Raw genomic sequence first — 26,770 nt, 5'->3', positions numbered from 1 at the left:
AAGAATATATACTTGAAATTATATTAGTAATAAGATTTTTAAAATGCAAGAAAAATTAAACTTTATTGCCGAAATTGTTGTTGTAATAAGCAATGAAAACCACATTAACTTTTCACTTCACTTTATAAACAGTCGACGAAACAGTTCACGTGTAGATGACTTGTAATTCATTTTTAAAACTGGCGTTTAGCTATAAAGTTTAAATATAATTATGAACACGTTTTCATATAATTAAATTAACTGTAATCAAATATCTATCATCAATTATATGAATCACCATAATTTTTTAGTTAATTGTAACATAACCTATTATTACTGCACTCGCCGACAGCGTAACTGAACACAGAGTAACGGAACAATGAGCGTAACGGGACACAGCGTAACGGGAAATAGCGTAACGAAACAATGTGCGAGACGGGACACTTACTCGTGCGTGCAGCCGGCGTTCATCGATTTATTAGACGTCACGTCAAAAAAATTAATAAATTTATTACATTTTAATTTAAAAGATAACCTTGGGGTTTTTAAATACTCCGGACTACAGTTTGTTAAAATTTAATACAGTAATGAATAAAAAAATAGTAGATCCGTTGGCAACCACTAACAGTAATATCATGTGTTTCAAGTTGTAGGCACATATTACCATCTGACTTTTCAGATACAAATGAATTTTTTTTGTTTCCTATTTTTTTTTTATTATTTGTAAAAAAATGCCATTTGCATGATATGATGAGCCAAACATCAACAAAAAAAAAACAATGGACAATATTTCATTTAGTGAAGCTATGTCATTCGGTAAGATTCCTTAAGTTCATTTAACTTTCTGTTTGCAAGTTTAGACTATTAGTTACCGTCGCCAGCCAGATAAATATTTACATATGCTGAAAATTTGTCAAATGCACACACATAAACGCCTGAAAGGTTTTATTTCATTTTAAAATAATGTTTACGTTCCCACAATAAATGTTATTTTTTATGATTATTTACTGAAATGACGTCTCTTTGACACTAACAGATTTAATTTTTATTAATCCTTAAAAAAATTCATAAGGCATACTAACCGCCATATTAAGTCCACCAAAAAAATTACATTTCGAAAATAAAACTGGTTGCACAAAACACCTGAACTGAATCCAAAACACGAATTTACTCTTCGTGGGTACAGAGAGCTGAAAAATGGATTATATTCGTTAGTTTAAACCCGTAGTTGCTGGCACCTAACAATGCAAGACGAAGGACTCCGTCCTCGGAAAACAATGATTAATTTACGCTTTCATTGCCTTGGGCTATTACCTACCACTGTAAGAGTCGCACTTCTGTATCTCCCTCCTTGTTCTATGCTCTTGTTCTGCGGCGGTGCCACAGCACGTCGCTGGCCTTGTTAAGATGGCGGCCGTCGTTGGGCTTCTCACCATCCCACGACGCACTCCGAACAAATATTTATCTGATACTTCTCGGAGCTGTTTCCACTGGAACAACTTTTCCCGGTACCTTTCAGCCCCGCACTTTCCTAAGAATACAGTTGCTTGAATATTTCCCCAGCGTGTTTCCGTTTTTACAACAATTTCTTATTGATTTATATATATAGCCTATATATTTCGCTGGTTTTCTCAACGTGCCCACGTAAGTTGACGAGCGTTTATATAACATTGGAGTTAGGAATATGCATGAGGTAGTATTCTGTGACTTAAAGAGAGTCATTTATACCTCAAAATTGCGATTTTCCAACACCTTAATGGTTTATGTCCCGTTACAGGATAAAATTTTATATTTGCGTTCCATACGATTAAACTTTCCGACTTTCTGATTGGATGAACTTGAAAAAAAAGAAAAAAAATAGCGCATACTTTCAGCATAATTAGCTGGCAAAGTTGAATTTTGAACGATTTTGTGGAGTATGGAAAACGAGAATAAAATGGAAAATGAAACTGGATGTTTTTAGTTTTAAAGTCAATTTTACTAGCTGGTAAGTGAATGGTTTGATTTTTTTCCTTCAGAAAAAATTATTTTATTTTAACCGATATTTTAATAATTGTCAGCAGCTAAATAAAATAAAACATTTTTTTTTTTTCAAAATGAAATTTAATTCACACCTTCCACGCAGTAGCGACCAACATTGTTTTAAGTCCCAAATATTTACGTTTTTAATTCAATTTATTTATTTCAGTTATTTATTCCGTTTTTCTTATCCATATTGCAAAAAAAAAGTTAAAAATTAAAAACTGCCAGCATATCATACAAAAATATTGCATTATATAGAATATTTATTTTTATTTTGTTGAAGCTTGGCCACTTATAATGGCTAAATGTTTTACCGTGTTTAACGCAAATATAAAATAATAACCTGGAATGGCTGATGCAACCCTAAACATTTCGAAAATGGTGCTTGACCATGTCTCATGCTAATTAATAAAGATAAGTTTATATTATCATAGCTAAACGTGTTCGCTGCCATAAAAAAAGGCTACTGAACCAGTGTCCATGATGAGAACATGACACTTCAGCAAACACTGCGCTGACCATCCACTGGAGTAGAAGTGGTTTCACGCGGTGTCCGTGTTGTGAGGTTGTTGCGCGGACACTCCCTGGTTGTAATGTCTTGACCGGCGAGCGCGCATGTTCCAGGGCACCAGCAGTTCCATCCGTTCCACTTCGGCCCGCGTCCGTTCCACTTCGGCAACCCGCTGGACCAGAGGGTGCCCGACCCTCTCGTAGGAGCGCTGCCGTTCAAGCTGACAGGTGAGTGCGATCGATACATATCGATGTTGTTCTTCTGGGCACAGTTCCAACAGTGTCGGGGTCCTCGATGGTCGTGACTGCTGATGCATGAGACCTGTCTCGAGACTTCGCGATCGATACATATCGATGTTGTTCTTCTGGGCACAGTTCCAACAGTGTCGGGGTCCACGGTGGTCGTGACTGCTGATGCATGAGACCTGTCTCGAGACTTCGCGATCGATACATATCGATGTTGTTCTTCTGCGCACAGTTACAACAGTGTCGGGGTCCACGGTGGTCGTGACTGCTGATGCATGAGACCTGTCTCGAGACTTCGCGATCGATACATATCGATGTTGTTTTTCTGGGCACAGTTCCAACAGTGTCGGGGTCCTCGGTGGCCGTGGCCACTGACGCATGCGGCATGTCTCGAGGCCTCGCGATCGATACATATCGATGTTGTTCTTCTGCGCACAGTTCCAACAGTGTCGGTGTCCTCGTGGTCCTCAGTGCTGACTCCCCGTCATGACACAAATTTATGAGCATCAAGTTGTTTTCAAAGTGCTTCGGAGTTCACTTTTATCTTTTTGGTGCAACCGCATTAAGCATTTTTACATAATCTGTCAAAGCAATACCATACAACATAAAATCAAACACAAGAATGGCATACAAACAATTGTCTAAACTTATGTGTTTCAGCCCATTGCATTATCAGACATTGCAATCTACATAATGGACACAGTTTTCCTGCCTTAATGTACTTACACCTGTGTAAGGCACACTTTCTAATGGACTGAAGTGGCTCGGCCAATCAGAAAACCATTTTCTTCTTATTGGTTGGGGGGTACGACCAATCAGAGACACACGTTTTGTGACTGGTTGATTGGCAGTGAGAACCTGCTGCGAAAAAATTGAGGAAGGGTAAAAAATTTGGGGATTTTTTAATTAATGCTAAGCTAACTAAGAATAAACTAATAAGTTAGGATCATAAATTTGATATATATACTCTTTACTTCAAATAAAGATGTGATTGTATCAAATATTCTTTAATAATGGTATGTATTTGTTATAAAGTGAAATTATTCAATTTATCTAAGAAAATGAAAGTGTTAGTGTAAACGATAGCATAAACATAGATACAATGAAATAGGTGCGTGTTTAACAAAATTTTTTGTTTACCTCATAAAATCAAAAGGAGGCAAGTGTGATTTCATCAAGGTAAGATACACACCGAAGTTTTATTATTAGATACTTAAACTATAGTAAAAAATAAAAAAGGCCTTCGCATATTCACTTTAAAATATATCATTATTAAACAGTTTGTAATCCTCCTGAAAAAAATTGTTGTGTCTATTTAATTAGAAAAAAATGCTTGGAATTAAACACATATATATTTTTAGTATTGTTTGATTTGAGCAATATTCTGAAATTGCACGAGCAAAACCGCGAGTTTTAAGCCAATTGGATAATAGGTCTTCCAAGTTGCAACATAAATTTTTTTACTGCGCATATAGTGTGTGCGATACATTTGTTATAATTTAATGATCAGAGCAGAAATCGAAGTAAATAATTTATTTAGCAACCTCAGCTTAGAAAATATGTTTAAGTGGTTTGTCTAGAAAGAGCACGATCGATTTTTTATTAACACCTATACATAGGTCATAATATTTTTTCTTTTATTTTAGAAAATAGTTTTTCGTTAAATCATAACCGATAATTTAACTGAATGGATGCAAAAAATATTTATTGGCTGCAACAAATATATTATTCTGTGTAAGCTCACTGACGTTTAGTATAAAAAACGTTTTATGAATACCACAAACCTGAGAACAACTAGCTTTTCACGAAGCAAAATAAACGTTTGGAATCGGGGCTTCATATCTGCAGGTAATCACGAATAATGGGGTTAACTGTAAGTTCAACATCATATTTTGGTCTACAGTAAAACTTGTTTATCCTTACACTATGAATGATCATATTTTCAGCTAGTGGAAATATCATCATGCCCACTAAATTTTGGGGCATATCGCTAATGACAATGTTTCTTTTAAGTTTTATAAGTCATGAATAGTTATGTACCGGATATGGCAATGTTATTTAACTATAATGCCATCATTGGTAAAATTTTTATAATCTCGGGAAATATATTTCTTTGCGCTCTCTCTCTCTCTCTCTCTCTCTCTCTATCTCTCTCTCTCTCTATCTCTCTCTCTAGCTATACTTTTAAGAAATACAAATTTGGAAAATGACAATTTAAATTTTGAATTAAAAGTTGAAATCTGGTTAAAATAAAAATAAATATCCAATTTCGGTTTCTGTTGAAGAGATATACATTTAAAAATCATTTGTTTTTGTTTTCGTGGAGAGTGAGACAACAATAAACGAGAACACGCAAGAAAACAAATCGCCAACAATAATTAAGACCGTTCGTTACATGCCAAACAATTCTGTGATAGAGTCGACAAGGAATGAGAAATCTAAACGATTGCACTATTAATGTGTTTCTGGGATAATTGAGGTTCATTCAGAATTTTTAATTTTTTAGTAAGACTATAGGTACTGGTATTTTATAATCTGAAAGGAAGAGGCATTGAAACTGCAATATTTTTATTCTGTGTGCCCTATTCTCAGTAGCCGATTGAGAAATAAACTACGTAACAATGCACATTATACAGAGAGAATTGATATTCTCTTTTAAAAAAAACATTCAAGTATGTATATTAAAAATTAGAAAAGAACTTATAAAAAATTTATAAGACAATACTTGATATCATGTTTCTAAAGTACAAACTATTGTTCTCTTTATTTAACAGTAGTTCGTAGCTTTCAAAACAATCGCTGCATTAAGATTTTAAGAAACAGAGCTATGTATTAACATTTTATTTTTTCATATTTTAAAAGATCATTACTATCAAAAAATACCAGACTTAATGATGCAGTGTTCAGAGCACATTTAATTTATCCCTGGTGTCGTAAAGTATGAATATCGCATTAGACGAGATCGCATTAAGTTTTAATTGCACTTATTTGCCATACACACCAATAAACAGTAACATAATATGATGTAAACCAAAAACGAATCATTTTAAAATCTTTGTTATATGTTTTTAGAAGTCATACATCCAGTCATTCAAGCATTAAATAGAAACAAAAATTTGTAAGTTCGAAAATTCACAATATCAATGGAAACAAAAAGCAAAATAATTGGTACAGGCGGAGGTTTGCAAACACATACAAGCATTTCACGTGAAGCCACCATGCCTGTGTGAGCGATCTTCAAAGGACTTACAGCTTGCAAGCTCGGACCTGCTGTAGCGAACCGAGCAACTACCTGGGGAACCTATCCTCCACTTACGACTCGGGGCATTTTCCATGCCAGACGGCTTAACTCAACGGCACGAGCAAAAATGTTGTGAGGGGGGGGGGGATCCTGATTTTTCCACCGCAGACCAGCAATTTGTAAGAGGATTGTCCCGGAGAATTAGGGAGGCGGAGATCGCTGTAACAAGTAGCAACTGCTTTCTGCTCTTCTCCCTATCTCTCTCTCTCCCCCCTTGCCGTGCCTGGCTACTCGTCGTTCCACTGCGCACCCCTCTCGGAGAGACTGTTGTCGTGGCTACCGACTCTCAGCTCCGAGCGTCCTGCTCCGACGGGGCATAACGAGGCGGGCGATATGGTCGTCGGGTACAAGCGCGGTTTGTCAACGTGGAGCCCAGCGCGCCAGTTCCTTCATGACATGCACGCGACTGTCAGGGAGCATACTCACAAACGCCTATTGGACTGCAACAAGGTACACCTCCACCTGCGGTTTCTTCCTTGTGATTGGCGGCCGTCTGCGAGAGAAGGCGCGTTGCCTTATTTGTCCAAGCCACTCGGGACGAGTTTGCTTCCTCACTGGATTACTGTGATTGGTGTTGTAACACTCGACATGCATGTGAAAGAAACTGACCCAAACATGAAACACAGACAATGTTGCAGTGTTTTAACTTTCATCTAGTTTCGGATTCTTTTTGCGAAATCTCCATGAACCTACTCATAAATAAGGACCGAAAAAATTCGCGGATTCAATGACCTCTAGGATAGCCTCCATTATCCTCTGCATTTCTCAAGTAAACACGCGTGGGGTTTGGTACTAAATTGTGAGGCGTCTCCACTGGGTAGCTTGTGATTCGAAGCTTCTTTGGTCGATAGTCTCCCATTGGCCCAGAGAGCTCCAGTTAAACTGCGAGCCAATAGCAGAACCAGCAGAATTGTACACACGTTTGAATTTCAGCCTATCACGAAATGAATCCGCGAATTTTTCCGGTCTCTACTCATAAACTATCGTGGCTTCCATGGTCTGTGCCAGGTCTAAGTGGCGGTGTTAAATGAAGTCTCGCTCTGCATTGCAGTATGCATCTTCAGGATCTATAAAATTACTATTTTTTCTACAACCCTATGTATAACACCTTTATCAACTTCCTACCCTAAGTTGAATTTTTCAACCTAAAGGTGTCTTCTGCAATTCAGAGCGAAACGTCAGTTAACACTTCCACTGCGGCGCGCCTCAATTCAAAAGCCAAGACAGCTTAACAGACTTCTGTACTTGAGATCGTTTTGTATTTACGACATATTCATAGCCCATTTCAATAACAGCCTTTACGGTTTCTGCTTGTAATTCCTACAAGGTATGTTTATTCATCTTGCTGTTTGGGCCCAATTATATGTTCTGACATTTAGTAACAAGTTTATGAGATTTATGTCTAAAATGTTTTTTTTTTTCCCTCTCAATCTGCATTTTTGAAGCTTCCAAACAATTTTTTTTTGTCAGAAGGGAACAACGGTTAGGCATTTTGCGCTAAATGTTCATCTAGAGTTACGAAGCCCTTTCTTGGTTCTACTATACTAAATAATTAAATTCAATAAATTTATTGTTTTTTTTTATCTAATATCTTGATCAAGTTCTTTTGTATCTCTGTATCAGTGTTTCCAAACCACGAAGCCTCTGCAGGTGAGCTGCGGAACCGTGGTTAGTAAATCATAGGTTATACCTATAAAAACTAGTACCTATATTTCATACAGATTTGTAATATAACCATTATTAAATACCACGTTGTATGACTTTTCTTGTGTGTAACATCTTAATTATCGGTATGCGGCAATAAGTTGGAGTAATTTCGTGAATGGAACTGAAGTCATATGGAAAGAAAATGTGTAATCTCGATGCTGCCATCTGTGGCAGATGGCGATAAACACAGTTTTCAAATACAACGGGAAACTTTAAAGTAATAACATTTTAATGTGTTTAAAAAAAATTGTATTTTAATAAAATTCCTTGTTGAGAATTAGGTCATATGCTTGGGTTTAGTATTTTTTTCAAGATCTTTTTGCTTTTATCGGAAATTTTTAGTTATATAGTTTTAAATTTCTGTCTGCAAATGGAATTATGTCGATAGTCCACGTAGCTGCTTCGGCAGCGAATTCTAGCCCGGGTGTGGAAACAACTTGTGATTCCCGTCCAGAAATTTTGTTGAAAATACAATTTGTGTATATTTATCTCGCTCGGAATTGTTTTTAAGAATTCTACGTAAAACTTCGTGTTCGGGTTTTGTACTGAAACACAAGAACACATTAAATTGCTCGTTACCGAGGTTACGTGTTGCACATCTCTGGCGAGTACTGAAATAAGACTAGCTAAAAAAAAAATTCAATTATAAAGGCTATTAAATCATTAAATCAAAAAGAAAAATTATAAAAAAATGGTTGTCTGTAAAGTCGGTTTACGGACGATAGTTTAACGTGACAACGTCATAACAAAACATTGATGAAATGATTGCATACTTTTATGAATAAAATTGAATCATTTTTATTGAATTATCACTATTTCGTATGGATACAAAGAAGGAGTGAAATGAAATCTACATTGTAATTGATAAATTTACTTTTATTTGCGCTCATTAATTCAAATATGTTTATTACTTAAACAAAGAGATTATTTTAACTATAACTTTTATACATGTTTGCTATTTAAATTCTTCTAATCTGTGTTATTCTGTTAAGGATATGACGATGATAGAAAAAGTAGGAAACGAATGGGAGTGTTTCAAGTTTAATGTGCCTCGAAAAAGTCAAATCGATGGTTGTTCGAATCGAGTGGAAGAGAGAATGATGCGGCGCAAGCGTACAATGAGCGTAACGGGACACAGCGTAACGGGACAATGTGCTTAACGGGACCTTTTTTCGTGCGTGCAGCCGGCGTTCATCGATTTATTAGACGTTATCACGTTAAAATGAATTTAAAAATTGGCTATAAAAATTGTTAAATGATCCACCGAATGAGATCAGAAAATGGTTGATAAATGCTTGTCTATAGCATTGGAAATCTGCAAATGGTACTTCTATTCCTCCAGAGTTAGTGTCGAGCACTTGTGCAAGCGACACTGCTTCAAACGAAATAAAACCTGGTACTCGAAATAAATATATTAACCATTCTTATAACGATACAAAAAAAATTATAAAATTTATTTTAATACTTTTTAAGTTTAAAGACTATTAAATAATTATTTTTTACTCTTTCCTTCCCAGTCCTTCGAATGCTTGATCTTCGTGCATCAGTTTCTCAGGACATGCAATTGTTTCCGGGAGTCGTGAATATCATAGTTTAATTATTGTCCCTCAAATTTTGTCACTGGAAATTTTTTTAACAATAATAAATAATTCGGATTTCCCATCAAACAAATGATTTAGAAAATTCATAAGTCATGTTTTATTTACAAATTTGTAGTAAGAACATATATTTACAGCTATCCTAGGTTCACAGAAAAAAGTTCTGTATAGTATAAAATAATATTTGGGAAACCAGTTGCCAAGAAATAGTTTGTTATACTGCAAGAAATATATTGTAACTATTTACAACAAATGGCTATGGTTAATTTTGCATATATGAAGTACGTTTTTCGAGATAATATTGAGAATTTTTTTTACGAAAATTGAATTATCTTTGTATATTTAATTGATGTTTCATTCAAGCACAATTTTTTAAACCATGGAAAAATAATCTATTATTTAACTATTGGACATTATTTTGTTTTATCGTGTTTATTATGCACACAATTAATACTGGAAATCTATCAGAGAACAGTTAACAAATAACTTTAACTATTGGAGGTACTGGGACAACACAAGCCATAAATTCCGGGTAAGAATCCAAAACCAGTACTACTGCGAACACTATTTTGTAGTGATACATTTGTTTTCAATAAAATGTAAAAATTTTAATATATCTGTATGTTAACATAAATATTTATGTTCAAATTAAAAAAAATTCCGTGTGCCCATAGTGTGGCTGCAAACGGTTTTATTGTTTATTACTGACCTATACTTAAAAACTACTATGGGAAGTGATAAATTTGAAGGCATATTTTCATACTAAATCACGCAGATTTTTTGTTTGTTTGACATTCATATAATTTAAGGAAGAATGCGTTAAGGTTTCCGAGAGAACATTTTTTTCGTTCAGAAGTTATTTTGCTTTCTATTTACTGCTATTTTTAATTAATTTTCGATAAATAATTACCTTCCGTTAAAATATTGATTTTAATTACCGTAGTTTTATAAAAATCACTCTACAAAATCTCACTTTATTGGCTAATTTTGGCGTCGTGATGGAGCAAAAATACGAATAACTAAATATCCATATTTCCTTAAAAAAAAAAAAAAAAAAAAAAAAGAATTCTTGGCTTAAAGCATTTTAGCTGAAATAAAAATTTCTAATCTAGCTTCAGTTATGGTTTTAGAGTGATACTGAAGTCACCGTTGGGTATACCTGGGTGTACACACGGGTAAACGCCGAATTAGATTTATTGTATTGGATGTTCGGGCTCTACCCAACAAATTTGTATACAGGTAGGTAAACCTAGGTTGACTTCTACTAGCACTCCGCGCGACGCACACTAGCAGACAGCTGTAACCAGCCTATGTAGTCGCGGGCCCGCAAGAGCGGGAGAAAGACAGGCGCCGCGACGATCAGCTGATCCCTCCTGAGCTCAGGCCAGGTAATCGAACTGCGGCGGTCAGAAGGGTTGTGTACCCTCGCCTCGCACCACCCAACACCCTTCACTCGCGGGGAAGCCAGTGTCCGTCCTCTTTGACAGGTTTCCCCTGCGCACAGTTTACCCTGCCCGCCTGCCACCCCTGCGTGCTTCTTGCCTTACAGCGCCCGGGGCCACGCAAGTACAGGCTGTCCGTGAAACAACACCCCACTTTCAATGGTAAACTATAGGGGCATGCAGACTTCACGAAAAGATTTCAAACCTAGATAAAAGTTAAAACACTGTACCATCGTCTGTGTTTCGTAATTTGGCGAGTTTCTCCCAGGTACATATCGATTGTAACAACACCAATCACAGTGATTCAGTGCGGAAGTAAACAAGTCCTGAGTGGCTTGGTCAAAAAATAAGGCAACGACTTCTCTCGCAGACGGCCGCCAATCACAAGGAAGAAACCACAAGTGCGGGCATACTTTGTTTGCAGTCTTATAAGTGTTCAGATCGTTTCGCGAAAAATGCCTGCCCCTAGTAAACTAAAACAGTTTAATTTTGACTGTTTGCAAAAAAAAATAAAGGTTAACTAACCTATTATTTTTACAAATGTTCAATATGTGCGCCTTTAGTTATACGGCACACATCACACCTAAAGTCCCATTATTCCCGCACTTTGGTTATCACCTCCGGAGTAATTAAATCAATGGCCTCTTTCGTGATTCACAGATATTCGTTAAGGAAAACGTGCGTTAGTTTTCTCTATGTGCTCCTGATTATTCATGCCAATATTTTGTTAATTTTCTCCGCGTGCTCTTGATTATTTCTTTAAATATTTCGTTGCTTTTACCCGTGTGCTTTTTATTATGCCTGTTTGTTGGTTTTCTCCGTGTGCTCCCGATTATTCCTGTCAATATTTAGTTGGCTCATCCAAGATATTCTGGCCATTCCTAGCGAGACTTCAGTTAGTTTTAAACGTGTGGTACTGGTTATTCCTGGCAAGACTTCTGCTCTTATTTTCCGAGTGCTTTTGGTTATTCCTGAGAAAAATTCCCTGCGTGTATAATTTTCGTCCTTAGATTAATAAGTGAATTTCTCTTCTCAGAGCGTACAATATCTTTATAAGCTGGCTTTCAGTGAGGAAATAAAATATTTATTACTCTGGCGATTACTATGTCTTAAGACTGTTGAGAAACGCTATAGAGCAAGACGTACATCCTTCTCCTTGATATCTAGTGAGTCCTCCTCTTGCGATCGTGAGTGAGCATTCCGCATCCCACATAGAAGAGCCACTGCCTGTACAACACAGCATGTAGCGTCAATTGTTGCAAGAATCAGGACTACTTGCAGCAAGTTATTTGTGTGAGATGAATTAACTCTCGCTGCTGTATCGAGCTATTGTAGCTAGTTGCCGTCTTGTAGACGGGTAACCTCGTAGCCTTATAGCCTTGTAGCCTCGTAGCCTCGTAGTCTCGTATCCTGTTAACATGTAGCCTCGTAGTCTCGTGTCCTGTTTAGATTTAGTCTCGTAGTATCTTAGCTATTTGGAGACTCGTAGACTCGTAGTCTCATAGTCCTGTTGCCTCGTAGTCTTGTAGTCCTGTAGCCTCGCAGTCTGTAGCTTCGTAGCCTCCTAGTCTCGTAGCTAGTTGGAGCCACATAGACTCGTAGTCTCGTAGCCTGTTGCCTCGTAGTCTTGTAGCTTATTAGCCAAGTCGCTTTGTAGCCAAATGTTGCTAGAGCAGCTAGGCCTAAGACAACTGTAGCCGATGACTTTTGGAGTCAATGACTTTTGGAGTCAATGACTTTTGGAGCCAAAGACTGTTGGAGCCAATGACAGTTGGGGTCAATGACTTTTGGGGCTAAAGGTTGTTGAAGACTTTGTAGCCTACTGTAAATGGGCGAGCGCATCCTACTTAGATTAAAGTGCGATAAAATGTACATCATTTTCGTTAAATGTTCGTAGTCAAGTCTGTAGTATAGTATCCTATTTTTGACATTCTATCCCTCTGATAATATCGTATTTCTCTGACAAGAAACTATCCCTAAGACAATGTGTATCCCTCTGACGAGAGCATATCACTCTGATTAAAACGTATCCCTCTGATGGGTTCGGTTCCCTATGACGGGAGCGTATCTCTGTGTGCGAGAACGTGATCCTCTCATGATTTCTTAATCTCTCCGATAAGAGTGTATCCCACTGATAAGAGCGTATCCTTGCGATTATATCGTAGCCCTGTTATGAGAACGTATCCTTCTGATGACTTAGTATCTCTGTGGCCAGAGCGTATTCCGGTTTCGAGAACATATCTCCGCTGAATGTTCGTGCATGTACGTCCTGTTCTTAAATGTGCTTCCTTTTTGTCAAATTTTCGTCCAAATGTGCGTCCTTCGTCCTTTTAGTTAAATGTGGTTTCTTTTTTGATATTCTTATATTTTATGTGCTTCCTTTTTTAGTGTGTTTATTTTTTGTGTGTGCTTACTTTTTTTTTAACGTGCTTCCAAATGTGCTTCCTTTTGACGAATGAGTATCGACAAGTCTGTACTCATAACATAATTATCCTCGTGGTTCGGAGACGCTAAGTCTTTACTCCTGACATTGAACATGTTCACCGAGTATCGACGAAAAATACCTCCTGGCTACTGACTGGATGTTTCTGACCACCTACTATATATTCCTGCACCTAACACCTGGATGTGGTCTCGCCACCTAATAGACATGCGTTCCTGGCTACTGCATAGACGTGTCTGGCCACCGACTGTGTGTGTTAGGTTGACCAACCGACTGACATGCATAGCTATGAAGACGTGGCTGGTCACCGAACTGGGCATACCTTGCCAGCAACTGATCGTGTTAGCCTGACCAATCAACTGATGTGTCTTTCCAACCAATCTGACGTTCCTAGACAACCAACTGGATGTGCCTGGCCACTGATTGGACGTGCCTGTTCAATCGACTGTCATGGAGATCTGTCCTGAAAACACATGTCAAGGCATGCAAAGGAATTGCTTCGTAATCTAAGAAGATTGCAGAATATCGGAAAACTGTAGTTATTGGCTTGTTTTCTGTTCTTGTAGAAATTACAATTTTTTGTTTGTTTTATTTCTTCATCCTGTCACTTCAATGTTAAACCAGAATATGCAGTATGCAGTATGAATAAATATTGTAAACTTGATATCAAATAAGCCGAGGGAACTGAGTCGGAACTTCGAAGCAACTAATGAGTAGTGAAAAATTGTTGCTTAAGGACTCTGTGATGTTTAATATACATGTACGCCGTTAAAGAAATAAATAACAGCAAAGTTAAGGTCCGTCATTTAAATAAAGGCAAGACAGACGTTAAGTTGCAGGCATATAAAATGTTTAACTATGCTCTGCACGACCAGATCGATAAAGTGAAAGTGAAGATCGCTATCCTCGATTTCATGTGATTGGATCATTTTAATCTTGTGATGTTTTCGTTCGTTCCATGTCGTTTGGGGTACGTTAAAACTGCCCGTGGTACAACGATAATACTGCGGGTCTCTATTTACCCCTTTTTACACCGTGGCAGCGATTTGTTGACGGTGCGTTTAAGTGTTGCGGAAGAACTTTTTTTTTTTAATTTTAAGTTTGGAAGTGACAAGCGACGCGGTAGGTACTTACCCTGTGAAGTGACACGTAATTTTGAAGGCGTCGGACCGAAAACTCCCTCTTGCTGAACTTGTCGTATCACCTCGTCCCCCCCCCCCCTCCCCATGACAGCGACACCCGCGTCTCGCGGAAGACCGGGGACCCTGGGGCGCCTCCTGGCGACGTCTTGACGAAGCTGGTTAATAACGAGGAGGTCACCGGCTGCTTGCGACGCGTGGTCTCGGCGGTGGCTGACCTCTGACCCCGGCCTGAGGCACGACCTCTGCACCACAGGGACTTCGCGAACAACACAGCTGCTGGTTACATTGTCTCACTCGTTTTCAGTCGAATATTAGCCGCACAAATATTTACATCTAAAAAATATTAAAAATATATGATTATTTATCATAGCTTTATTTATAAGTTATTTATTACCGTGATAAACCAAAAGAACTTTGTAAAAAAACAAATCGAAATTTTTCTAAATCTTTTAACTGAAATGACTTTTACTTTTTTTGGCCATATTTTTTGTGATTTTTTATTTCAGTAAAAGCCGTTTTCAAACAGTAGTAAACTTTCAAGCATTTACGCAATTTAGAGACACATAAGGTGCTTAAGTTTTGATCTTAACTTTTCTACATTAAAAATAAATTTTTCCACGATCTTGCGGTGCGTTTCTGTAAAAAATGTCCGCATGTTAATGGACGTTTGTTAGTAAGTTTATTTCAGTTTAAGGAAACAAGAAAGATGATTTCAGTTTATTCTACACTACTGAGAATTTTGATTGCAATAAACTGGAAAACGCTGCTTGATGGGTGATTTCACTAAAAATTTTTTGGTAGCCGTTAAAATTCTGTTAAAAATTTATATCTTTAAAACATAGTTGTACTGAGGTAAGTTGTTTGTGTCGTTTTAATAATGTTAAATAGTTTTTGAATTACTTTACAATTTATTCTTAGGTACCTTAACACTTGCAGGTTAGTAGCGCTTGAGTACGTGTTGGGTAAACGTCTTCAAAAAAACTTATGAACACACTGCAAATGTGTCTTTATTCGTTAAACATATACAAAAGTTTTTATCTTCAAAAATTTTAATTATATAGTTATACATAACTATAGAATTTTCATTTTTATCATCGTACAAATTTTGTAGCTATGTACAAGTCACGAAAATTGTATATAACACAGAAATAAAATTAACTGTAATGTTTTCATACTTAGGGCTGGAGTAACAATGATCCCTTAAATTCGTTGGTAAACTTTTGGGCTAATTATTGGTTAACAATAGACAGAAATGTGAAAATACCCGTCAGTGATATGTCCAATTGTATAGTGAAATATCAGTATGGCCCAAACTAACTTTCTCCATAAGTCGGAGACGTTTGACGCCATACTGATATGCATTCATATAATTATTAATAGAATTAATAAACATTTGAATTTACAATGATGTGCTGATTATTATGATAAAAAAAACTAGAAACAAGAAAATACCAGTTGAGATACACGCAATTTTCGTTGGGACAAGTATTTTACATTCACGTAGAAAATAAATTCTTTATTCTTAATCATAAAAATTAATTTAAATTACACAGTGCTTTTTGCTCACAGTAAAAAAGTTTTAATTCTTTACGTAATAACAATGTTCATTGACATGTCACATGTTTACAAAGATAAAACTCCAACAAAAGAGGTTTAACGTTTCGTTTATCACTGAACTGAAACGACGCCTGAATAGCCACCGTGTAATCTTTACAGATGCGTGCTTGTAGCTTGTTCCGCAGTTAAGCTTGCGATTTATCTAGTGGTTTCTCTAAGTCGCTGCCGAACGCTCGAGACACTAAGCTCCAAGAAGGGTGTAAGTAGAGTCGAGGTGTAAGACTTCGCAAGTCCAAGAATCTGACGGAAGAAATATGGCGGCGTCGTGGAAGCATGTCCCGGTCTTACGGAGGAGCTGTTGAAGCTAAGGGCGACACTGTGTTGTGCATCACACGCATCTTCGCCCCTACGAGCAGCGCCACCGAACTGGCGTGCGGTCTTCGCAGAGAACTTTTAAGCGGTGACCCGGTAATTCCATTTATAAAATAACTTTTGTAAAAAAAATGCCAAATTTTAAATTTATAATTAATTAAAATTTTTTTAACAATATTAAATCAGTTTAGACATTATAATTTGTCTGTCTGTGCTATAAAATTAGTTCAAGTTTAATCTTTTTTTGGGATGAACCTCATCCATGTTGGAATTTGGGGCGCAATCAGATTTAATCTGTATAATTAAGGAGCCACTGGTTATATAAAAACTCCTATGTAGCTATAATTTGACTCCGTTCTTGAATCACTCGTGCGAAGAGCTGTGAGATTTCAATGAACTTAAATAATGTATCAACTCAGTACTGGTGCGTCCATTGAGGTCCCAGGTTCGAACCTTGATCGGGTTTGGGGATATTACACTTGTCGAAAAATTTCCTTCGTGGCTTCAGTACTGGTTGTTGCGTTGTCGTGTTCGCCTTCATGCTGCGGAAGGCAGTGGCGAGACATTGCAGAATCATATTTCCTTGTACGTCCAGTCACGCTATGGGAACCTACCCCACAACCTTCACTGGGGATGACAACCAGCGTTCGGGAAGCTCAACCCTCCATCATCAGCATCAGTGTGCTAGCTGCGCTGTTGGGAATTACAGTAGATTTTCTCACTTTTCAACCAAGATTGCACTTCTAATGAACGAACAGTTATTTTGTTATTCCCGGCAATTGAATCCTCGCAAAGAATAAGCTGGATTCCGAATTACGAGTTTTATGTCTCGTGGTAAACAGGGCAAACACACGCTTTCAAGAAACAGGAGATTTATTTTCTGTAAACTTAAAACAATTTGTTTTCCGTGAAGTCGGTTTACGGACGATAGTTTAATGTTACAACGTCATAACAAAACATTGATGAAATGATTGTATACTTTTATGAATAAAATTGAATCATTTTTATTGAATTATCACTATTTTGTATTGATACAAATAAGGCGTGAAATGAAATCTACAATTTAATTGATAAATTTACTTTTATTTGCACTCATTAATTCAAATATGTTTATTACTTTAATGAAGAGATTATTTTAAGTATAACTTTTATACATGTTTGCTATTTGACTTATTCCAGTCTGTGTTATTCTGTTAAGGAAAGGACGATGATAGGAAATGTAGGAAACGAATGGGAGAGTTTCCAGTTTAATTTGCCTCGAAAAAGTCAAATCGATGTTTGTTCCAATCGAGTGGAAGAGAGATAGATGGGCGCAAGCGTACAATGAGCGTAACGGGACACAGCGTAACGGGACAATGCGCGTAACGGGACACTTTTTTGTGCGTGCAGCCGGCGTTCATCGATTTATTAGACGTCACGTCAAAATGTTGCGATTATGAAACAAGATTAATCTTATGGATTCATGTTCAAAGAAAGTGAATACGTTGCCGGTACATTTACGAACATATCCCTGGATAATATGAGGCCAGGATTATTCGTACATTTAATGTTAACATGTCCAACATGAGGCTGTTTGTATCCAACTCTATAATCAAGTAAGCTGGCCAATGTAGGTGGGTCAGTACATGGATTTACTGCGCTCTCTGTCTCGCAACTACAATTGCTGGCACCACATTGTTATAATGTGCAGAAAAGGTACAGTAATTTCCGCGCAGAGTGTACCTCGAACAGACGAAGGGTTCTTTGCACTTCCAGGGAACTGGATCTTCAAGGAAACTACGGTAAATTTACGATTGTGATGATCTGTGTTCATAAATTATTATTTTTTTGTTAAAACACATCAGATAATCTTTTATATGTTCATTTTACAAGCACGCTAACTCGACACCGTTAAATATTTCTTATAAATCGAGATTCTAGTGAAGTATTACTAAAATATCATAGATTTTGAATTGTTGTATCTATTTCAAGTAAACCAGGCATTGTATATTCCAGTTGCACATACGTAAATGTAGGGTAAGGGTTTACGCATGCACCATTATAAACAGTGCTTGTGTATATTATAAACATGTCACTACGAGTAATAGGAAAGTTTCTTTAACATTCGATTTCATGTGACTCATCTACTTTGGGAGCAGATATTGGACTCAGCACGCGTTGAACAATTTGAATCGACAAAAAAGAATTGTGTAAAAAAAATAGTGAACTATTTAAGCCACGTTTCATAATTTTGAAAACTTTACGATATTACTACTCTGAGACCAAAATTACGAAAATAATTCGAAAAAAAATTACAGTATCGAGGCATATGGCGAATTTATTACCATCGAAATTGCAAGAAACGACGATTAAGAGAAAGACCAGCTTGTAAGGATTCCAAAAAGGCACCACTCATCTGGGCCAAACGGGACAGACTCTGCAGGAATGGGATGGAAGCTAATATGGCAGATATCACTCGGCTTGGTTTTTAACGTCCCATTAACCTGACGTTAAAAACGTGCAACCGTGATCCAACGCGGCCTACCCTATTTGTTTTTAGGTATATGGCATTTTGTAGGAGTAATTTTGGGAATGGATCAATAAGTAGCATGGAATGAAAATTTGCAACAACGGTGCTATCATCTGTGTGGATGGTGCGAACTAATGTTTTAAAATACAAAGGGAAACTTTAAAGTATTACCGATTTAATAAATTTTAACAGGAAGGGCAGTTTTTAAATAAAATTCCATGTTGAAAATCAAGTTAAAAGCCGGAGTTTAGTAATTTTTTTCCGCTCTATCGTGAACGTTTCATCACATAGCTTTAAAAATTCTATCTGTGAATCAAATGTTTTATCAGTCGACGTAGCTTCTCCGGCAGTGAATTCTAGCGATAGGTGAGGAAACTAGGTACGATTCGCGTCAAGAAATGTAGCTAAAAAAATTGGTTTATATTGATCATGCTTGGCGTTATTTTAACGAATTATACGTTAAATTTCGTATCCTAGTGTCATGTTATAAGTATATTTTCAACACGAGAACACATTAATTTGCTCGTTACCTAGGTGAGATGTAACACATCTCTGGCAAATACGGAAAAACTAGCTCACTTTTGTTTTAATATAGGCAAGTTGATAATTTTGACCTGTGTAGTCGACAGCGTGTAGAGTCTACTGGAGGCCCTGGCAGGAATTCAGATAGTGACACTGAAGGGGTCGCAGTATTCCTTTGTTTCTCCGGAGGGAGAGCTAGGGATGACGTTTAGAGGGGGGGGGGAATTGAAAAGTGAGGGGAGAGAGCGCTGGGATATGTTCTAGTGTGTCAGATGGAGGGTGTCGCAGAATCAATATCGTGATAGAGAGGGGTGTCGACAAAGGCTGTTGGGAATAAAATAACTCTGGTGACTTTAGGGGTGGGGGGGGGGGGGTGGAATGTCGGGATTATGAACGATGTGTATATATCTCGAAATAAGAAATAAAATACAACTGTGCTTTACGTTCACCATGACTCAACAATTTTAAAAAAAATTCTTATAGCCTTTGATGCTGAACCTCTTTTTAATTGTGTTTTTGAAGTCAAACACGAAGTCTTTGTTTACTACGCGGTTATGCCATGGCTTACTAATTAAATATTTAATACTAAAATTACTTACTGCGCATAAACTCTTAACCATAAAAAAATATATAATTTTTTAATCATCGAACAATTAATTTTTAGAGCGAAACAGTAGATTCTCAATCATTTTCAATACATTTTAAGTGAAAATAATATAATTTACCTCCACTCATTACATAAATAACAATTTCTAAACAAGTGACCTAACTGTTCTTCGCGGATCAGTGAATTTTTGATTAATATTTCCACAATAAAGCTGTAGACGATTATAAGTAACGAAAAAAATTATAAAGCAATTGTACAAATGGCGATATATGTTTTTTAAGTGTTTGGAAAATGTTGTATGCAGAATTTTTACATTTTATCGAGTTATTTAAATATCAGTTGTATTTAGTTGTATTTCGTGGATGATATAAATTTCAAACGTACTGTAAATATTTAGTTTTTTACGTTATTGTGTCATAAAAAGTGAATATTTATTAGCTTTCATACTTAAAAAAAATTATTTTTTATCGTTACCCTAACTCGTTCATTATTTTTTTTATGACGCATCCATGATTAACCCTGCAACGTTTGAAATTCTCTTAGTGAAGTGTTTATTACGTGTTATAATCCTCTATGTATTTTGGTCTTGACAGTGTTCATTTAGCTTAGAAAGTAAGTGCGCGATAAAACTTAATAAAATACCGATAGCTGAAATTCTTCTTATGTCGTACTAAAATAATTTGAGACTTATTTATGTTAATTTTTCCTACAGACAAAAGCTACACCATCACAAATGTTTAAGTCACATTGTAAATTCTTCAATAAGAATCATAGTGAATAAAATATAGTAATAAATAAACTAGGATATAAACTTTTTTTTAAATAAATGTACCTCATTTTTCTGAGGTTTTACTTTAAGAACAAGTATTCCTCACGATAAAATGTCGGATAATTAGCTCCACGAAAATTTGTACTATTAAATACTGGAACGTTCAGAGTAGGTAGACTTAATTCAAAATACCACATACAACTCACACGCATGTACTCACATAACTGAAATATTTTTCAAGCATTCGACTGACGAAACAGTTAACTTGTTATTCTTGTGTCAAAACGAGCGTATAAATTGTATGGCTGTTTAGCAACAGTTAAAATTAACTACGCTCACAGTAAATGATTTTAAAATTTTAGATAAGGAAATGTCATACACAATATGTTGAGATAAAATGAAATAATTTGTCTCAAACAGCTGGTAAAGATTCAGTGTTATTTCAATAATGCCATTCTTATAAAAAAAACTTATTTTAAGCTGTAGCAACATTTATTGTTCTATTTGATATATTGTTCACATAGAAAAGATTAATGGCATAGCAGTAAAATCTTCATAATTTTTTACACAGTATTTTGGACTCAAAAATAATACAAACAACTATACGTTCCGAAACTCCAGACTGTTTACCGGGCCGAAAGGGTTAACTGACCAACGCTCAACTAGTTCGTCAACTGGTCACTAGATGGCAGCACGCGGCAGTTTCTCAGTTGCCTGTAGCTCCCATTCGCCCCGCGCGCAATTCGAGACTAATTGTTACTTTCCGTAAAAATTAAAATAGTGTATTATAGAAATAATTTGATTTATTAACAAGGCGCTTTTCTACGTCTACTGTTTTCAGAAATGTGTTACTTAAAACGCTTGGTTTTTTGTAAACCTCATTGAAGTTTTTAATTTAATAGTGGCTTAGTATCTAAAATATGTTTGAATAAACAAATTGTTTATTTTTATTGACAGTGAAATCTTTAATATACGTAAAAAAACATATTTTTGCTCTTCGTTTTAAAACAATATTTTTGGGCTATTTTTACTATTGTATAGATTACTTTAAAGCAAGGTGTATACCACAATGCTAGAAAAAACAATTGGATTTCTCAGAAAAAAAAAACGTTTTGTTACAGTTATTCATCGAAGAAATACGTTCAATTTAAATACAGCACTTCATTGGGCAAACTACGACATCTTTATTCACAATAAACTCGACATTTAATTAATGGTGTATCCTTGTTTGCGCAGTAGATAAATATTTTGCTAAGAAAAACACTTCTCTTTGATTCATAGCTTTAGGAAATTGGAAAATGTTTTCGAAGATTTTCTGTATATTCAAGTAAAACCGGAGGAGCGATGATGTTTGAGTTTATTGACGGAGTGTTCCTTTACTTTTCTTGGCTGTACATCTATCCAATTTAACACCCTTTTTATTTCTACTCAAGGTAAGTATAATAGCGATAAATATTTTGTGATTGCAATCAAAGCATTATAGGTTTTCTTGTGTTTTCACAATCATGTGCAAGCCTCGCATACGTACAAAAATAGGAGCTATACGTGATGTAAAATCGTTAAAGGTAGAAATATTTCATTTTTGCATAATATAATGGTTGAGTGTAAAGTTTATTGTGATATCACAAGTTACGACGTTGATCATGACACAGCGTCCTTACTCTTGGAGGACCTAATCAATGGACTAATTACAACAGTATTTCCACAAGGTAGGTTTAGTTGTGTTAGTAGTGATAGACTTCATTTTACATTCTTTTTTTCTACATCCAAGTAAGTTTAAACCTATTTTAATTCTCACGGTGTACCTAAATTAACTTTGCTTATGAAATGATGCCAAAAACCCATTATTTCTATATTTACAACCAATCATCAATGACTTTAGGTAACCAGTATTCCGCAAATAACATTCAGATCAATTGTTTTATTTATTTTCTTACGAAGCGAATGAGCGAGTATAGGCAACATAGTTAGTCATTCGTGAAACAATGTTGCCTGAATTCAGGCGCTTTAAACATTTAATACACGTTTATCCGAAGAGGGTAAATGTAGGTTACGTATTATTGTGTTACGTTTTGTTATGTTTTTTTATTTAGATAGGGGTGGGTTAAGGTTGGTTGGTTCAGTTGATATGGTTCGGGCTAGGTTATGTAGGGTTTGATTTTGTTAAGTTAGGTTTGAACTGAACTTAATTAAGCAACGCTGCAGAATACTAATCACCGCTGAAAATCAAACGGGATGAAATGTCGTGCTGAAATAAACTGTAGAAATCCACTAACATCCGTACAAAAGTTACTGTCAAAAAATGCTCGCAATTTTTTTTTCTTATAGTCCTTTCCCTTGAGGGCGAATAAAAAAAAATACCATATTCTGCCATGTGTCACACTTACAGCATAACAATGAAATGAAAAGTATTCCTCTCTCACGAAATCAAAGTCCTTTTTAACAAAGTTTACTTTTAAACATAAAGTGGTAATACATCAAGTGACTTGAAAACTCATGGAAGCTTTAAACATTTTCAGCTATGCTTTTAAGCCACCAACATGGCTGAAGTTAGTCAAGATTTAACGTATAGTTGTCTTAAGCTAAGTAATGCATAACATTTTATTTATATGGCCATCTATTTGAAATATTCTTTTACAAAACCTGTAGATAAGATAAAACTGTATACTTATCAATAATGACGGATGCTTTACCGATCAAGTTTGATTTAATAGGTTTATTCAATTTCCTCATGTATAAAATAATATACGAAAATATACAATTTTAGAAGGTGACTCATAATGTGACACAAAGGCACAATAAGTGTGGCAAAATAGTCTAATTATTTAGAATACTAGCTGCCCGAACCAGCTTCGCACGGCTATACTAATGGAAAATATTAAGCCACATCTCCCATTTACAGTAATGGTAAATTAAAAAAAATTCTGTGAAAATTTATTACAATGCTGTATAATGTACCGGAAAGAAAATGAATAGCACCGATGGTTTCCCGACTCGTGAACACATCGTACAACTGATGTACCCGTACTTAGCTACGGCAGTCTACAGGCAGATCACTCTTGCGCCGCTCATTATACATACCCCTCCTTGTGGGTACGCCACTGCCGCGTGATGCCCGTTGCCATGGAGACGCAGAAGGCATGAACAATGCAAAATCCTGTTCTCATGCAGACAAAGTACCCACTGTTGCCTGGTTTTAACCACCCATGGGATCTAATTTTCGGAAAATGTCAGTCATCCTGCCTAACATAAGGAACATTACTGTGAAGTTTTAAGTCTGTTATATATATATATATATATATATATATATATATATATATATATATATATATATATATATATATATTTAAAAAAAGGACAATTTTTGATATTTAAATTACCCGCAAAATTTCAACGGTGATGAGAACTGCACTAACAATGAAAAAGTCGTTTCCATAGAAACGAATGAAGCATCAACAAAGCAACAGCCGTTGCCATGGTGATTTCCTACCAAAAACTGGAAATTTTGATATATTATACCCCTGAAACTCCCCTTGGGATCGGATTTCCGCAGAATCCGTTCTTAGTGAGCGCCTACATCACAAAATGAGTAACTATGCTAAATTTCAAGTCAATCGGGTGTATAGTTTTAGAGATCTCGTGATTAGTGAGTTAGTGAGTGGTATTACGCATATATATATATATATATATACACACACACACACACACACACAAGTCCTTGTCAGAATTATTGTAACGGGAGAGTAAAATTATTGATGGTCCGAAAAATGTAAATTAATTAAAAATAATAAAAAAAAATTCTATTAAAAAATAAACACAGAGAGAGGAAAAAAATGATAGTTTAGTTATGCGATTTAAAGTGATAAAAATTATTTAAATACTAATTGAAATCTTATGAGGGTACTGATTGCTTCGTTGTTAATATCACACGGGTGTATTTACTTGTATGGGAAAATTAAGAATGTTAAGGCATCTAGTGCGTGGCAACAATGTTAATAGGCAATAGGAAATAAACTTCTAGCGCCTGCGGCATTGTCAACACACACTTCGTACGTGTACTGCATTTTGAATCTAACCCCCTCCAACGCATTTGATTCTAAATTGAACTTTTAGTAAGGATCCCTAATGTTATTGATAATATAATATAGCCTAAAGCCTTCCTCGATTAATGTACTATCCAACGCTGAAAGAATTTTTCAAATCGGACCAGTGGTTCCTCTGATTAACGCGTTCAAACAAACAAACTCTTCAGCTTTATAATATTAGTATAGATAAGTAACCCAGCTTAACGCGTGAAGATAAGGCTCGGCTAAAATCTTTCAATGTTAAATAATTTTAATTCCTTAAAGTCAATTTCGTTTGAAAACCATCGCTAGAAATGTTACATTATGAAATCATCGCTTTTTATGTTATTTCTGCAAGTTTTTTTGCCAATTATATTATATACGTCAGATGATATTTGTTAAACGTTAGGTAATTGTAAATAACTAACACTTTGCGTTTGAAACATTTCTTTGTATAGTCTCACAATAATTTTCAAGGCTGAGCTATTTATACAACTAAACTCTTACGAAAAAAAATTTTAGGGATATATATTCTACGGGAAATGCTAGAAAAAGAAGTAAACTTAGGTTTACGGGTTAAATTAGCATTATCCAAATTTGTTGTGTAAAGTTTGAGTAGTAACAGAAATAAATTATAATTCGACGTTTACCCGTGTACACCTAAGGTCTACTCAAAGCTGACTGGTTAATGTTTGAAACACCAAATGGTTGCTGACATTAGTTCCATTGGTACCTTAAATAACCTAACGTGCTCTAAAAATGACGCAACACCTATTATTACCCAGTCAGCGTTGGGTAGACATAGGTGTACACGGGTAATTGCCAGGTAAAAATTAATTTTTGTGATTGTTCGGACTTTACCCTAGAACCTGGGATAATGTTAAGTTAATACGGGTGAACATAGCTTTTCTTCTTCTTCCAGTATTACCCTTAGCATATACATATATATCTTCATATATATCTACAAAAAGCAAAAAAAAAAAAAAATAATAATCGGTTCGACGCAGTCACGTGCATTACAAGTGAGACTAAACAATTAAGCACGTAATGGAAGTGACAGTTAGTGATACAAACATGGCGACTGAAAACTTGCAAGGAAACACACAGCTGCCTGAGCCTCTATTTGATTCGTTGTTATTCGCACCATCGAGCGCCCCACTCGTGAGCTGTAATATAAGTGCAATATAAGTGAGAATAAACAATGAAGTACGTAATGGAGGGGACAGCATAACAAAGATTACAACTGAAAAACTTGCAAGGAAACACACAGCTGTCTGAGCCTCTATTTTACTCGTTGTTATTCGCACCATCGAGTGCCCCACTCGTGAGCTGTAATATAAGTGCAATATAAGTGAGAATAAACAATTAAGTACGTAATGGAGGGGGGAGCATAACAAGCATGGCGACTGAAAACTTGACTTGCTGCCTGGGCCTGTATTTTACTCGTGGTTGTTCGCACCATCGAGCGCCCCACTCGTGATCTGTGATGAGTCACCGCGCGACTGCGAGCGGAGTGCTTCGCCCGCCCGCCGCACGCAGCGCTGGCGAGGGAAGCGCCCCGCCCTAAGACGCCGGCGCCCCTGGGAGCAGGGATTAGCAGCTCGGCGGGCCGGAGAGTTAGCGAAGACAGCGGACTCGGTCGCCGCGCAGCTACGGAGGAGGCGCCCGGGATTACGGCGGCCAGCCCCGCCGGTTCCACGGGCTTCCGCGGGGCTTAACCTTTAGTGCGGGTAAACAGCTTTGTAGCGCGGCTCTCCGGGGCTGCGAGCAGCTAGTGACTCCGGCCGCCCGTACTGCGCGCCTGTTTGGTCTCGCCACACCCACCTCACTAGCTGTTCAATCTGCCGGGGACGCACCACAACGCCGAACGTAAAATAACGCCGAAAACCATAACGCCGAATGCCAAATGCCAAATTGACTACAACGCCGACAGTTAGAAAACTGCTGTGTACCACAACGCCGGAATACATTAACGCCGAA

General features: G+C 36.6%; 1 protein-coding gene across 1 annotated transcript in view; it reads left to right on the top strand.

Annotated features, from left to right (window-relative positions):
* LOC134542707 (runt-related transcription factor 1-like) overlaps positions 1–26,508 on the top strand; it is a 108,872-nt gene extending 82,364 nt beyond the window's left edge. Inside the window, exons 3-4 of the mRNA XM_063387173.1 lie at positions 2,626–2,793; positions 26,330–26,508. Of these exons, the coding sequence (XP_063243243.1) occupies positions 2,626–2,793; positions 26,330–26,508 (347 nt within the window). The remainder of the gene's footprint in view (positions 1–2,625; positions 2,794–26,329) is intronic.
* Positions 26,509–26,770: the final 262 nt, after the last annotated feature.

The sequence above is a fragment of the Bacillus rossius genome, assembly GCF_032445375.1.
Source record: "Bacillus rossius redtenbacheri isolate Brsri chromosome 9 unlocalized genomic scaffold, Brsri_v3 Brsri_v3_scf9_1, whole genome shotgun sequence".
Lineage (NCBI taxonomy): Eukaryota > Metazoa > Arthropoda > Insecta > Phasmatodea > Bacillidae > Bacillus > Bacillus rossius.
This window is presented reverse-complemented; position numbering and strand designations above follow the sequence as displayed.